This window comes from Helianthus annuus, chromosome 3, assembly GCF_002127325.2.
Source record: "Helianthus annuus cultivar XRQ/B chromosome 3, HanXRQr2.0-SUNRISE, whole genome shotgun sequence".
Taxonomy (NCBI): domain Eukaryota; kingdom Viridiplantae; phylum Streptophyta; class Magnoliopsida; order Asterales; family Asteraceae; genus Helianthus; species Helianthus annuus.
In genome coordinates, this window is record NC_035435.2 from 38,244,509 (window position 1) to 38,260,515 (window position 16,007).

The window sequence follows — 16,007 nt, forward strand, 5'->3', positions numbered from 1 at the left end:
TCTTTCTTCTAATTTGTAACAATCTAACCTAGTCACCCCGAACGAGGTTAGAAATCCAGCTCAAGTTTTAACTTCAGTATGAAATTTTATATCAACTAGTTTGGTTTAAAAATTTTCCACACGTGCTTCTCACGTGCCTTTAAAAACCGCCAATCCGCCACCTGATCTACCAACCAATCAAAACACTTGTTCACATCCAACTCGGATCCCCATCCTACGGTCCTCAATCCCTCACATTCTCACCCATCCAACGAACCAAAACACTCCATACATAAAACCCAAACTCTCTCCCCACCCCACCAATATATAAACACAAACCCAGCACTTACCAAAACCATCAAAACCACATCTTTAATTTCAAACTTTGAAAACAACAATCATGTCAGGAAGAGGGAAAGGAGGAAAGGGACTGGGAAAGGGAGGAGCAAAACGACACCGTAAGGTTCTCCGGGACAACATTCAGGGCATCACCAAACCTGCGATCCGACGGCTGGCAAGACGTGGGGGAGTGAAGCGTATAAGCGGTCTGATATATGAGGAGACGCGTGGTGTTCTCAAGATCTTTCTAGAAAATGTAATTCGTGACGCCGTTACCTACACTGAGCATGCTCGTAGGAAAACTGTTACCGCTATGGATGTGGTTTATGCGTTGAAGCGTCAGGGACGTACTCTGTATGGTTTCGGCGGTTAGTGTCAGGGACGTTGGATCTGGAATGTTTGGTTATTGTTTTGTGATGTATGATAGTTAATGAAATGAAAAGTGAGCTTTTTAGCATGAATTTGAGGTTCTGGAAATGAATATGGTTATAGGTTTTGACCAACAGAAATTTGGTAAAATTTTTGCTTGAATCAAGGTTTCATTGCTTTGCATTTGCTGCTTATGTTGAATTTCATTGATGCCTTTTGTGGAACATGTGGAGTGCATGATGATTTAATCAAATAGATTGAATAATGCTGGACAAAGTTGAATGTTAAGATTTGAAATTTTGTTGGTTCAGTGTTATGTTTTTGTCTAAATGATAACTTAAAAAAAAAGTGATTTTGGCCAAGAATGAAGTGGATTGGTTCATTCCACAATGAGCTGAGCCATGAGGAACTCGTCTAAGTTCTTGCTCGGCCTTATATTGTTTTGAGCATGTCTAATGTTCGAGCTTGTGATAATAAACACGAAGTGATAAAACTATATACTTACAGATATTAAAACACTAGGTTAGAACCCCGTGTATTACACGGGTTGAATAAATGTAATTTTATATACTAAATAAAACAATTATTCTTTAAAAATCCCGTTTACTACACGGGTTGAATAAATATAATTTTATATATTAAATAATAAAAAAATTATATCTCTAAAAACCTCATGTATTGTATTGAATAAATGTAATTTTATATACCAAATAATAAAAACCTGTGTATTGTACGGGTTGAATAAATCTAATTATATATACTACATAATAAAAAAGTTATATTTTTAAAAACACTGTATTACACGTGTTAAATAAATGTAATCTTGTAATCTTGTATATTACACGGGTTGGATAAATGTAATTTTATAAACTAAAAAATAAAAAAGTTATATCTTTATAAACCTCGTGTATTATACAGGTTCAATAAATCCAATTATATATACTAAATCATTGTCATCATACTCAGTAAATCCCACCAATAGCAAAGCTAAGGTAGGGTCTGAGGATGGTAAGATGTAGACAACCTTACCTTTACCCCGTAGGAATAGAGAGGCCGCTTTCAGTGAGAGCCCCGGCTCGATAGTAGTTTTGCATCAAGCCTTAGATATAAGGCACATAACACTCAACAATCAGGACAAAGACCGATTAGTGCATGGTCCCTTTTGTCTTTCTACTATCAACGCCACCATATGATGATGATGCATGATTAACCATCCTCCGCTTATAACGTTATTTTCACGAACTTAGTAAAATAATGTTAAAATTAGTGCAATTTCACTTTTGCCCTCCGAGCGTCCACACATATATACATTATATGCGCATACCGCAAGCGGGGCGAATATATACTAAATAATAAAAAAAAAGTTATATCTTTAAAAACAACATGTATTACACGAGTTGAATAAATGTAATTTTGTATAGTAAATAATATGCTATTGGATTCGTTTAAAAAAGCATAAATTTGGTTCAGTTTAATTCAAATCAAGTCATAAACTTGGTTAAGTTTAATTCGAATTGATTAGAACCCCAATTTAGAAAATCTAAAACAGAATTATATTATAAGTTTCTCTTCCTAATTAGTGTCTTTTAAAGTTTGATCTAATGTCTAATAAGTTATTTTGTATATTTTGTTTGTACTTTAAATTTTTTATATGAGCGTATTATTGTTTTTTAAGTTTAAGATTATTGTTTTGTGCTATTATTTAAAAAATCTTTAATTTATAATTTAAATTTGAAGATAATATATTATTAGATTAAATAGAATGATTCTATTCGACATTCAAAGTAAGATAAGATTTAATATTAATTGATCATTTAATATTTACTTAATTGATATAAGATAAGTATGAAAATGCGGGAAATTAAAATGTAGACGCCTTCAATGAGTGACACGTGTTCCAAAGTTGGTTTCTTTTATTATATAGTATAGATGGTTATTTACCCTTCTATCATATCTCCACACTTCAGTACTTCACCTTTGCTTGCTCCCAGCCATGTGGATTTTGTATTTTTTTTTTAATTATTTAAAATTTCATTTAATTAAATTAACACACTAAGTAAAATAGAAGATTGCATATAATTTTTTAGATAATACAAATAAAATTAAGAAAAAACTACAAAAAATTAAAAAAAAACTACATAAAAAAAGATTTCTTGTTTCATTTGCAACGTTAGTTTCAATTCTAGGCCGGTAAGGTGATCAACGGGCATGACGAGAAATTCCATATATTCGTGTTTTTCTTTTAGAGATGTTTTTGTATCGTATAACGCTTGGATATTTTTCCTCATCTCAGTCTTTTGTTGTTGGATTAAATTGAATGTGTCGATTTTTGTCCCAATTTCTTTCAACTGGTCGGTGTACAACCCTTTACCCGAGACGGAACTAGGGTCCAAACCCGATCTACTTCTTTCGGTTAAATGGATGCATTGTAAAGGATTAAGTGGGTTGAATTTATAAAAAATATAGAGATAGAAGAAGTAGAGAAGTGGTAAAAAAATGGGTGAATATTTTTAATGTTTAAAAAGGAAATAACTTTTTTTAAGAGTAAATTACAAGTTTTGTCCTTTATGTTTACATCAAATTTCAGGCGCTATCCTTTAGGCCAAAACTTGACAGGCGGTGTCCTTTATGTTTCAAAATCTTGCACGTTTTGTCCTTTAAGCCAAACCCAGTTAGAATTCTCAGTTAAAATATGTCATGTACAAGGCACATTAGGGTAAAATGACCATTCCCCCTCAAATCATTTAATTCCATCACAGGGTTCAACACTTCCAGTTTGTTCATTCTTTGGTTCATTCTTCTGCACAGTTTGACTATTTGGAGTCCCATTTTTTAAATGTGTGTGCCAATGATTCTTTTTTTTTTTTTTTTTTTGAACGTTCAACCAAATTTTATTGCTCAAATTAAAAGACTTAGCAGAGTACTAGTCATACATTACACACCATTACATTGCCACCATAACTAAATCACCAGTACAGACATTTTTCTACCAACCAACCTTGTATAACTTAAAGCCATTCCATGTTTCCCAGTCCAAAGCCACCTTCTTGGATCTGTGCTTTATCCAGAGAAATCCCAGGTTTTTATGTCACCGATAGTCCTCTGCAGCGATGGTTGTTTAGAGTGGAATAGTTTAGCCATCTTTGACCATCTATATGAATACATCAAGAGCACTTTATTTAGACAACAACAACACCAATATTAATTAAACTAATAAACTGTATGCTATATGGACAAAATTAAGTAGTTTTGGACTTACTTATTGCCAAGCTTGTTATATAAACTGATAATCATATCTTCTTCTTCTTTTGTAAACTTACCAGGTTTCACATTTGGGTGCAAATAATTCATCCACCAAAGCCTGCAACTCTTTCCACATCTCGACAAACCTAAATGAGGGACATCGAATGTGATTAGATGCTGAATTGAGGGGCAATCGTAGAACCACCATCTCCGACTACCTGAACCCCGACCGCTGCAAACCCTAACCAAACACGTTCACTAACACCTTTACTCCACCTCCGTTCACTGCCGTACAGTTACAATAAGAAGGTGAAAATCGTGAGTAATTCGTCGGATTACAGGAAGGATCGAGAAGAGTGGAGTGACGCAGCGATTGCGTGCTTGTTAGATGCTTATTTGGAGAAGTTTGTTCAATTGAACCGTGGAAATTTGGGGGTTAGGGATTGGGAAGAGGTATCCACTGCGGTTAGGGAGAGGTGTGAGAATCAGTCGAAGAGTGTGGAGCAGTGTAAGAATAAGGTGGATAATTTGAAGAAGAGTTGTTCTTCGAGAGAGAGAATCAAAGATTGGTGGCGGTTGTTCATAACTTTAGTGTTTGTGTGTGTTGAATATATATAGAGAGAGAATTATGAATTGCTAATGCTTTCTTTCAGATATAAATGGGGAATTGAAAGGGATGAGAGGGAATGACCATTTTACCCTCATGTGCCTTGAAGATGATATATTTTAACTGAGAATTCTAACTGGGTTTGGGCTAAAGGACAAAACATGCAAGATTTTGAAATGTAAAGGACACCGCCTGTCAAGTTTTGGCCTAAAGGACAGCGCCTGAAATTTGATGTAAACATAAAGGACAAAACTTGTAATTTACTCTTTTTTTAATAAAGTAGCCGTTGCCAAACGACTAGCTTAAACGGTCATCTATCACCAGCCAATCCAAGCTAGCCACCTCCCCTCCCCTCTCAAATTTTTCATGGGGCTGCGGAATATTTAAAAAAAAAAATCGGTTCATAGCGGGTCGGGTTGGGTCATGTAAAACAAAAGAACATCAAACGAAAATTTATATAATCATCATAAGCATGTCAAACATCATTACAAATATGTCTAAAATTGTTAAAATTGTTTTAAACTTCCCTACTCGTGGTTCCTAACTCCCTATCAAAGATTTTAGGCCCATAGCTATATAAAAAAATCGATTTATAGTGGGTTGGATCGGGTCACGACATAACTTCCCTACTCATGGTACCTAACTTCCTATCAAATATACAACAAGAACAACCATTTAAAACAACACTAAACACTTAAAGTCTTAAACAATCATCAACCATACTTCATAATTTTCAAGCTTTGGTTTTAATTGTTGATTACTTCTAACTGAACATTTAAACATACAAAACTTTTACTAAACAACAAAATCACCCTACTAAAGTCTAGAACGACCTGAAACATCAAAAGATATAAATTTTCAAACTCTTTTAACATCTTATTTCTCCTAAAAATCTACGTAAAACAACAAAAACAACATAAATAAATGAAGCATACCCGTGTGGTTTCGGATTCCGGTGATTGCAGGTGCTTTGGTGGCCGGAATTTCGGTTTTCCGGCGAAAAAAGGGTTATCGTCGATGTTGTTGTTTGCGTCGCTGGGGGAGCAGAGTGAGAGCGGGAGCCGAGAATCGGAAAGTGCGATTAGGTTGGGTTATTTTATTTACTTCAAATTTGATTGGGTTGGGTATGGGCTTGGGTTAATTACAATGAATTCTTTATTGGGCTGAATTGTTAAGTAAAAGTGATTGGATTAAATTGTTTACTAAAACTGGTTAAAGAATATTTATATAAATTAGGTTATATTTTAATAAAAATCAGTGTTTACAATTTTTTTTTATAAATTAATATGATTTTTGTTTTATAAGTGGGACGGTTGAAAATTCTAATGGGTGCGGTCAGGGTTTTCCGCGAAAATTAACACTAAAAATTCTTTTCTCAAGGGGTGCGTCCTCCCACCCACGACAAAAGGTGGGTACGCCCCTGCCCGTTAGGCTTCGAAGCCACGCCAGCGAGGCAACGCCGTAGCCAACGCTGGCCCGGTATGGTTTAGCTAGCGTTGCCTAGCAACCAACGCCCCACACCCTATGATCTAATGTACGGAATAAGGAAAAATGGCTAATAAATGATGAATATCCAGATTGGGTAGAACTAATTATTATTCTCATGAAAGTTAAAAGGTTTAAATTGTTAAGTAAAGTGGTTAAAGAATAATTATATAAACTAGGTTATATTTTAATAAATATTGAATAATGACTACATATAATAATATGTCGTAATTAATTACCTTAATTCGTTATCAAGATAACAAATATAAAAAACTTTATGTATAAATAATTCAAGATACAAACCTATAAAAAGCTTCGTCTGTCATCTTTGGTGTCTGTCTCTTTTTGAAAGAAGATTTTCTACCACGTCTGACTATGAAGAGCTTCGAGTCTATCAAAAGAGAATGTGATAGTAACCCCCTCACCTTTAAGTTTTGAAATATTGTAAAACTTACGGTTGATTAATGTAGTTTAGTTGTATCGTCATTCCACTTGGTGTAAAGAAATAAAAAAAGAAAGTAATTTGGTTTAAAGAAATAAAAAAAGAAAGTAATAAATAATTATAAACATAGGTTTGGAATATTGTAAAACCGAGTGTACTTCATTTCTTTGAAATATAAAAAGAAAGTAATAAATAATTATATACATAGGTTATGAGTGACACTAGGTTAGGTGATAGATTCTCCACTTTTACACAACTGAGGGGATACAGTGTGGCAAAGGAAGGTGTCGGTAAACTTGGTTTACCGAAATGGCAAACCATTGCCAACCAAAGTTTACCGATCAGATTTGGTTTCATGCGGTGAAGCTTTACCGATGCGGGAAAGGAGAAAGGAAAGAGAGAGGGGGGTATGGGGTGGGGTCCATTCCAATCTCAACCAATCACACCTTTTTCCTTTTTTTTTTAAAAAATAGTTTACCACTTCACCAAGTGTTTAAACCATTGCCAACATTTTTCACCAAAGTTTAAACACTTTTGCCTAATTGACATGGCGCTCTCATTGGTCGGTTTTTTGGTTTGCCACTTTAAAGTGTTTAACCACTCCTTATACCCTGACATGGCATGTACAATCTCCAAGAGAAAAATAATGAAGTATATTATATCTTACATGAACCATCATCTTTTTTCCTTTATATTGCAAAGACCTTCAAGGTCGCCAGCTCTGGTCACCGGAAAAAACTCAGGCACTTCATTATTCTTTTCTCTTTAGTTGCAAATGTTTAAGGGGTGCGTTTGCAAAATTTTATGGGGGGCGCTTGTGATTTTTACTTAAATATAACACTAATTTTTTTTTTCAGTGGATACGTCCGCCCACCCACGAATAAGTGTAGGTCCGCCCTGTTCTCATCTCAATGTTAGATATATGATTGAATTCCCAGTATTAGATATTGTGGGGCAAATATTGGCCCATCTTTTGCCTTTCTAATCAAAGTCAGGGGTAAGCATTGGCCTATCTTTTAGTTAGACCACTAATTTAGAGCACATTAACATTTACTCTCTTTCGCTCTTCTCAACTTTTCGAACAATACGACTTTTTCAGATCTATATTTTCATATGGGAGAAAATGTTCGTTTTGATTTAAAAAAAAAAAAAAAAACACGAGGCATTCGTCTTTTGCTAACTATTTCAGCAATTGAGCTCATAATAATCACCTATCGAACCCGGATTTCATCAAAATAAAATAGTAAACTAGAAAAGGCTCTTATTTGGTTAAAACATAATTAGTAATTTATGAGGTTTAATATATTGATTTTTCAATATAAGCACAGGGAAGGTTTTCTTTGGTATTTATACTTGGTTTAAATGGTAGGATATAAGAAACAAATAAAAAGATAAAAATTCCCTAAGGTTTAATCCTAATGCCTTAATTATCTTCGTGCCCAAATCCAGCTTGGTGTTAGGGTTATACGTAATCAACTTTAAGATAAAACAATAAATAAACAATCTAGTAAAAGATAACAAATTAAGTAAAGCTCGGAGATATATTGTAAAAATGGTTGAATATCTGTTACTAGGGGCGTTCTTCAAGTTAATTTTTTGGGTTTCTAGGCTTTTGAGTACGTGGTTTGAAAAAAGTGATCCGATAACCGACCCATCTAAAGTTTGGGTTGGTCGGGTTCATGTTACTCAATTTTCCGATTAGTTCAAATAAATGTTCGAGTTTATTTTTTTGGGTTTTGTATATCAGGATTTTTGCTGGAAAAAAGTGACGTGATAAACAAACCCATATAAGGTGCGAATTGGTCGGATTTTGGTGTTTTAAGTATTCTCTAGTTGGGGGTTGGTTGACTTCAAACTCAGGTTGGGTATCGGGTAGAAATTAATTTTTTTTTCAACGGTGACTTTCTTTTTGATAGGTTTGTCACCATCATTTAGGGCTGGCAATTGGGTATCTGTTAAGACACGATTAGTCCTGTTTGACTGAAAAATAGACCCTTTGACTTTTTTAATTTTTAAAATAATTAAAATTACAATGTTAGGATCTATCATTTATTCATCTTTGTACATAAAACATAAAACTGTCTTATAAACATGAGGTAGAAAGTAGTTAAACGAGTCGTAATCATGTTTGAAACTTATGTTGTGCTCGCCGTCAGAAACCTGTTAAACCTGTTAAGACACGATTTACCAGCCTTACCATCATTGCCTAATATCCATCCAAGTCTTCTACCATTAGGCCTGGGGGATGGGTAGAAATCACTACTTGTTACCTCGATGGCTTTCCTTTTTGTGGATCCAGTTTATACACGTGCTTATCACATGTCCTTAAACCTACGAATCCGCCACTTCATTAACCAACCAATCAAACCACTTCTTCACATCCCACTCGGATCCCCATCCTACGGTCATCAACCCTCACCTTCCCACCAATCCAACGAGCCAAAACACTCCGTACGCAAAACCCACACCAATATATATAAACACAAACCCAGCATTTACCAAAATCATCAAAACAAAAAACTTACCAATCTACAATCAGCAATCATGTCAGGAAGAGGGAAAGGAGGAAAGGGGTTGGGAAAAGGAGGAGCAAAACGACACCGTAAGGTTCTCCGTGACAACATTCAGGGCATCACCAAACCGGCGATCCGACGGTTGGCGAGACGTGGGGGAGTGAAGCGTATAAGCGGTCTGATATATGAGGAGACGCGTGGTGTTCTCAAGATCTTTCTAGAAAATGTAATTCGTGACGCCGTTACCTACACCGAGCATGCTCGCCGGAAAACTGTTACTGCTATGGATGTGGTTTATGCGTTGAAGCGTCAGGGACGCACTCTGTACGGTTTCGGTGGTTAGGTTTGGTTAGTGTGAGGGAAGTTGGATTTGGAGTGTTTGGTTATTGTTTTGTGATGTATGATAGTTAATGGAATGAAAAGTTAGATTTGATTTTATGATATTCGCAATTTATATTTTGGTTAATAGTGAGCTTTTTAGCATGAATTTGAGGTTCTGGAAATGAATATGATTATAGGTTTTGACCAACAGGAGGTTGGTTAAAGTTCTGCTTGAATCGTTGAATTAGAGGTTTCATTGCTATTTCATTTAGGCATTTTGTCGAACATGTGGAGTGCATGATGATTCAATCAAATAGATTGACTAGCGCTGGACAAAGTTGAATGTTAAGATTTGAAATTTTGTTGGTTGATTGTTATGTTTCTTGTCTAAATGATAACTTAAAAAAAGAGTGATTTTACCCAAGAATGAAGTGGATTGGTTCATTCGTCAACGAGCTGAGCCAATTATATTATATTATATTCTTATACATTTACCAACCAAATTTTCTACCACACTCAACCGTTGTGTCAATAAAATTATATGTTGCGTCAAAAAAAAACCGTCAAATTACAACGACGGCGGCGATAAAACTCGGAAAAAAGTAAGCAACGACCAGATATGGAATTTTTTTTTATGAATCAGTGCCTATTTTCATAGGACACCAATCCCACCGTTTCCACCCATCGCACGCACCTCTTCGCTTGAAATGCAAATTATACATCCAGATCAAAACTGCAAATTGTATTCTTGGAACGAAAATCGATACTCAATGATTTAGTGTCACTGCTATTGATTTTTTCATACAATTTGTTTCTGAGTTTCGATGCCCAAAACAGGGGATATGATCAGATTTTTGTTCTTTGTTTGAATCTTGGAACCAAGGATCTGCAAAAAGCAACCTTAATCCTGAACACACTCAAATATGCGTATCTGTTTCATACGTGAATTGGCAATAAGTTTGTTCTACAAACAATATAGGAATAAAACATGTTCGATTTTATCTAAAACGTCGGTCTAGAAATTAAGATTTGGCAGATATCCAAAAAGAGAAGAGTTTAAGGCACCGTCTGAAAACGACGTCCTCTTCTTGGTATTGGTATCAATACCCGAATCAAAGAATTGATATTCAATTTGCCGTTTGAAGTTCCGTCAAAACTCTGATCTCGGAGAGAGGTTATTGATTCGTTAAACTCTGTTATTGTTTTTTTTTTTTTTTTTTGGGGGGGGGGGGGGGTGTTTGTTCAATTGTTTGGGTAAAAGTTGAAAGTTTATTCGGTTTTTATTGGTTTGTTGGGGATTTATGATTTATTTTTTTAGGGGTTCATAGTTGGTTAACGAATCAACTTAATTAACTTTGAAGGAATTCAAAAATTTAATAGTTTATCGTCTCAGATGTTGGAAACCTTTTATAGAATTAATGTTGGTGCTTTAATGCTAACGCCTTCTAATGACACCATTTGAAGATATTGGGTTGCTGATGAAGAGTTTTTATCTATAAAATCATCAGCACAAGTACTGAATTATCAAAAAGGGGTGCTTTTACAGAAGTGGCTCTTGATAATTTTTATATGACTGCTCAAGAAAAGAATAGAAGCAATCTGAGTATAGATTCTGTGTTTAACGTGACAAGGGGGTTTTCGGTTGATTCGGATCACGGTGTTAGGTTTTTTGTTAGATTGCATTTTTGTGATATAGAGTTTGTCATTGAATCAGTTTTATTTCAATGTGTTTGTTAACCGGTAATGTTGGCGTATAAGGATCTTGATCTTTCTTTGTTGGCGTCTCCGTTTTATGTGGATTTCGTTGTTGATTCGGATGGTTCGGGTGTTTAGCAGGTACCCTTTGGCCCATCGGATTCTAGTACTAGAAAGGGATTTGGAGATGTCAATGAATTCGGCGATTCGGTATCAGGGAAGCGGTTGCAGTTAACAAATGAGTCCAGTGAATTGTTTTTATTTATTTGTTATTTAGAATTAGAATATGGGTTAATGTTGCTTTTTGTATATGATAACATTGGTTTATATCCGACAAATAACATTTTGTTTAACCCATGTTTCCGAATCAAAAACTTTAGCTACAATTTTTTTCCAAAACCTTTGATCTGATACAACTTTGGCAGTTCCCAAAGTAAATATGTGTGCTTGGCGTGCGTCTTTAGGAATGATCTCCACAAGATTGGCGTTGGTTAGAAAAGGAGTACGTGTAACCAAAGATCTATTTGGTGGCAGATCCATGCGTGGTTGCAGTTCCAGTTCCCAACTCATGTCGAAGCGGATTCTTAAATGATGAGGTACGCTGTAAACCAAATGGTAAACAAGGCTAAAAAGGAAGTGTGGGAGACAATGTTTATGTTGACATGCTGGAAAATCTGGATGGGCAAATACATATGATTTTTAAACTCAGTTTTACCCCTACTCACAAGATAGTTGAGGGCATAAAATAGAATTCACTTTGGTGGATACAGAATAGAACAAAATGGAAGCATTGAAATTAGTTTAAATAAGTTTCCCAAAACTGTAACTTACTCGTAGTTTTGATCTTTTGTTTTATTTTTATTTTTCTAAATTTAATCATCATCAACAACCATGTAAATAAGTTAATTTTATCTCCCTGTGGTTTACTTTTTGTTACTCGGATGATCCCTGGAGAGGATGGGGGTTAGTTTTCTTCGTTAAGTCCACCTCAAATTACTTATTTACCCCTTGCTTTTATTAAAAAATAAAAAAAATCTCTCTCTCTCTCTCTCACACACACACACACATATATATATAAACACTCACTATATCTAAAACACACACACTCTAACTCTCTCTATCTCTATCTCTCTTAAGAAAAGCCCCACCACCACCTACCATCATATTAAAAATAAAATACTACAAACTTTACCAAAAAAGTGTTGGTGATGGCGTGTTTGATCATTGAACTAGAAAAAACAAACATTAAATGTGACAAAATAAACGATAAACATTTTTTAATGTTCGAGCTCGACTTGTTTATTGTCAGTTAATTAATTAATCCACATGGAGGATATATGTGTGGGCGTTCGGGGGCAAAAGTGAAATGGTACTAATTTAATGTTACTTTACTAATTTCATAAAAATAACGTTAAAAGCGGCAGATGGTTAATCATGCATCATGTAGCGACGTTGATAGCTCAAAGACAGGAGGTACATGCTTCAATCTGTCTCTGTCCCAATGGTTTGAGTGTTATGTGTTTTAGGTCCAAGGCTTGATACAAAACTACAATCGAGCCGGGGGTCTCACTAGAAGCAGCCTCTCTATTCCTACGGTGTAGAGGTAAGACTGTCTACATCTACTATCCTCAGACCCTACCTTAGCTTTGCTGTTTGTGGAATTTACTGAATACGATAATAATGATTTGAAAATACACTTTGGGTGTCTTTTGGCCCCTTTCCTCTTTAGCTCACTTTTTTTTTTTCTTTTTTCTTTCTGATTTCACCAGTTTAGCACCCGTTAGGGGATAAAACATGTTACGTTATTTATTTATGTTTTTAGTATCTAAACTTTGATTTCTAGTTTGAGGATATTTTTGTTATTTTCTATTATGCAAGGGGTATGATTGTAACTTGCATATCTATTTATGTTAAACGTATGAAGGAATAATAGTAACAGATTTGGTGAAATTATCTTTCTCTTTAGCTTCTTTTCCTCTAAATCTGTTCTAACCCTATCAAGGGTATCAGAGCCGTTCCGATTCCTCATCGGAACACCTTGCCGCCGCCGCCATGACCCGCAACCAAGAAGTCGACAACACCCTCAAATCCCACGATAAGGCGATCGCTGATATCCAAACTGCCTTAGCCGCTTTGATGAAACAACAGGAGCAATCATCGAAGCAACAGGAAGAAATCTTGAAGGCTGTCCGTGACAAGGGAGTTCAATCGTCAGGCAGTTCCTTCGGGTCCTTCTCCGGCCCAGATGGTGACTCACGAACATCCAAACCATTCCGTATCGGTAAGATCGACTTCCCTAAATTTTCGGGGGACGATGTTGAGGGGTGGGTCTATCGCTGCGAACATTTTTTTTCGATGGATGACACTCCTGATGACTCGAAATTACGTTGTGCTGCGGTTCACTTGGAAGGTGATGCCCTCCAATGGCACCGTGCCTACTTGAAGACCCGTAACGCCACGGTTGCCGAGGTCCCATGGGCGGACTATGTTCGTTCGATCTCTGCCCGTTTTTCTGATGCAATGTTTGAAGACCCTATGGAAGAGATTGCATCTCTCGTTCAACTTACTGATAACGCCAAGGGTCTACAAGAATATAATTCAGGTTTTGATCGCTTGCTTAACAAGGTTACCGTTAGCGAACCTTATGCTGTTAGCCTATATTTGAAGGGTTTGAAGCCGGAAATAAAAGGGCCGGTAAAGATGTTCAAGCCTCAAACACTACGTGAGGCGTATGGGTTAGCAAGAATTCAAACTATGAACAACACATGCTTGATGAAGCGTTTCAACGCTGTGGAGGATGGGCTGCAACCCGAAGATGTCAAAATAACACCTCCCGTTAATGGTTCAAAACTACCCTTGCTGCCAAGTCCAACAACCGAGCCATCAAGTTCTACACCAGGAATCTTTAGATCGAGGCGTTTGACGAGTGATGAACTTGAGCAAAAAAGGGCAAAGGGGGAATGTTTCTGGTGTACCGAAAGGTTCGTTCCGGGGCACAAGTGTAAGAAAAAACAACTCTACATACTTGAAGTGGTAGATGATGAAAAACAAGCAACGGAAGAGGATGAAGACAAGGTTCCTTGAATCACTTTTTGAGGACAAAAAGTGGGTTAAGGAGGGAGTATTGTTACGTTATTTATTTATGTTTTTAGTATCTAAACTTTGATTTCTAGTTTGAGGGTATTTTTGTTATTTTCTATTATGCAAGGGGTATGATTGTAACTTGCATATCTATTTATGTTAAACGTATGAAGGAATAATAGTAACAGATTTGGTGAAATTATCTTTCTCTTTAGCTTCTTTTCCTCTAAATCTGTTCTAACCCTATCAAAACATAACCTGAATCGACCCATTTATAAGTGAATAGGTGGAAACTGGTACCTGTAATATAGCTTCTTAAAGTATTTTTGGGCACATTTTCAGGCTGTTCAAGAGTTTGTATTGGGTGGATATGATGCTGAAGCTACAACTGCTTATAACCGTAACCTTTCTGACATATCAACTTTGAAAGATCCCCACTCTAAAGATGCATCACAAAGGTAACTGCTGTCAAATTGAGTCACGTAATATCGTTATAAATGTGTCGAATGGCTGCTTCTAATATATTTATATACAGAAACATAATTCTTTTAAAAAAAAACTATATGATCAATGGCAGGTATCATGCGCATCAATACACAAATGGAACTACTTGAGATCTTACAAACGAGCCTTGAGAAACCGAGGTTTGACGGACTCCAAATTTTTCACTCATTTCTCATATAAATTTCACTTGACCTTAAAAAAAATTTTGTTTATGTGATTTGCAGGTAAGATTTGTTTGTTCGGAACCTAGAGCGATGATTAGTTCTATAACTGAATTATCAACATGCAAATACACTCTCACAATCCAATGCCCAACACTTTGCAAGCACCCGTAAGTGTCCATCTCATTCCGTTATTTCTTTTTTTTTTTACACTTTTTCACGTTGTGACATGTAAAGGGTATTATCGTCTTTTCAAGTTGTTCCAAGAAGAAAAACCAGTTTGGTATACAATCAACTGTAACCCGCTTCCAAAAGACTACAAACAACCAAAAATGGAAGATGATGTTGTACATGAACACGATATTGCTATGGTAACCGATAAGTCATCATCATCTGTTTCAGAAGAATATGCAACTTAAAGATATGTTGTGCACATTGCGTATCGTCACATCAAATTTACTAATAGAGATTTATCGACGTTTAGAGGTACACAGTGTTTGAATGATATAGTAAACCCAATGTGCTCAAGTCGGATGTGGAAGCCGTGAGAGCTGAGGTATTTTTCTTTCCGTAACCATGAAGATAACAAGTTTGGTTCAATATGCATAACAGTAACACCACCAAGATTGAATATAAATGAAAGCGGTTAGTCGCATTAATTAATTAACTATCAATGAGCGTTTTACAGTAGTGATTGTGTGGTATTGATCAACTATCTGAGCTAAAGATTTTTATTTTCTTTGCATATGTTCAATAATATTTTTTTAACAATTTTCTATAAATTTCTATATGACCATGTAGAACTTGAGGATGTGAGGACCGAGTATGGGATGCCAAATGAATGTAGTGCAGCTGATGAACGTGCCAAGTTGCTGGCTTCCCTCATTATGAATGACAACTTTATTAGGTAATGGGTGGTGAATGTAAGTATTTGTGGGACCTAACATGTATGTGGGAACCTATGTCTATCTGTTTCATGCTTGGTTTTAAAAGTGTGCCTGCGGCGTGAGGCACAAGTGTTGGCGTCTTGTGTAGGCCAAGGTGCGTGAAAACAAGAGCAAGTGTTGGCGTCTTGGGCTCAGTTTGTCTTTAATGTTATGCATCGACTATCTAGATGAGAAGAATGTAAACTTCAAACATTGTATATAATTGGTGATGATTATAATGCACCAGTTAGTAGGAGAAATTGTGGGTATAATGTATTGGTCTGGTATCTTACTTACCAAAAATTGTATATAATTGGTGATGAATAAAATGTCGTTTGCCGT

At 35.9% G+C, this 16,007-nt stretch overlaps 2 protein-coding genes and 1 long non-coding RNA gene across 4 annotated transcripts; 2 read left to right on the plus strand and 1 right to left on the minus strand.

The window, feature by feature from the left end:
* The first annotated feature begins 330 nt into the window (after positions 1-330).
* Positions 331-9,433, plus strand: LOC110929128 (histone H4). 2 transcript variants are annotated; one of them, XR_004889956.1, is made up of 3 exons: positions 331-760; positions 6,690-6,694; positions 6,810-6,822. XR_004889956.1 is itself a non-coding variant. In XM_022172248.2 (2 exons), the coding sequence occupies exons 1-2, from the start codon at positions 380-382 to the stop codon at positions 9,318-9,320; spliced, it is 438 nt and encodes a 145-aa protein (XP_022027940.2). In that variant the 5' UTR covers positions 331-379; the 3' UTR covers positions 9,321-9,433. The 2 variants fall into 2 exon arrangements, 1 of the variants encoding a protein (XP_022027940.2); XM_022172248.2 differs by lacking the exons at positions 6,690-6,694; positions 6,810-6,822 and adding an exon at positions 9,004-9,433 and having other exon boundaries at positions 331-500.
* LOC110929130 lies at positions 3,618-4,537 on the minus strand. Its single transcript, XR_002586851.2, has 2 exons — positions 3,947-4,537; positions 3,618-3,838 (listed from the first exon to the last, which is right to left on the minus strand). It is a non-coding gene; the product is annotated as an uncharacterized LOC110929130 (long non-coding RNA).
* Positions 9,434-12,427: 2,994 nt separating the features above from the next.
* On the plus strand, positions 12,428-15,943 carry LOC110929125 (protein OS-9 homolog). Its single transcript, XM_035988004.1, is given in 7 exon segments — positions 12,428-12,466; positions 12,576-12,596; positions 14,417-14,532; positions 14,652-14,718; positions 14,803-14,909; positions 14,997-15,295; positions 15,541-15,943. Coding segments are annotated over 6 exon segments (468 nt in total). The 3' UTR covers positions 15,115-15,295; positions 15,541-15,943.
* Positions 15,944-16,007: the final 64 nt, after the last annotated feature.

Bases quoted from the DNA above. Each gene is read 5' to 3' on its own strand.
- LOC110929128 (XM_022172248.2), top strand. From the start codon at position 380: ATGTCAGGAAGAGGGAAAGGAGGAAAGGGACTGGGAAAGGGAGGAGCA. The intron at 501-9,003 runs GTGGGGGAGTGA...ATCTACAATCAG, and splicing joins GATCCGACGGCTGGCAAGAC to CAATCATGTCAGGAAGAGGG.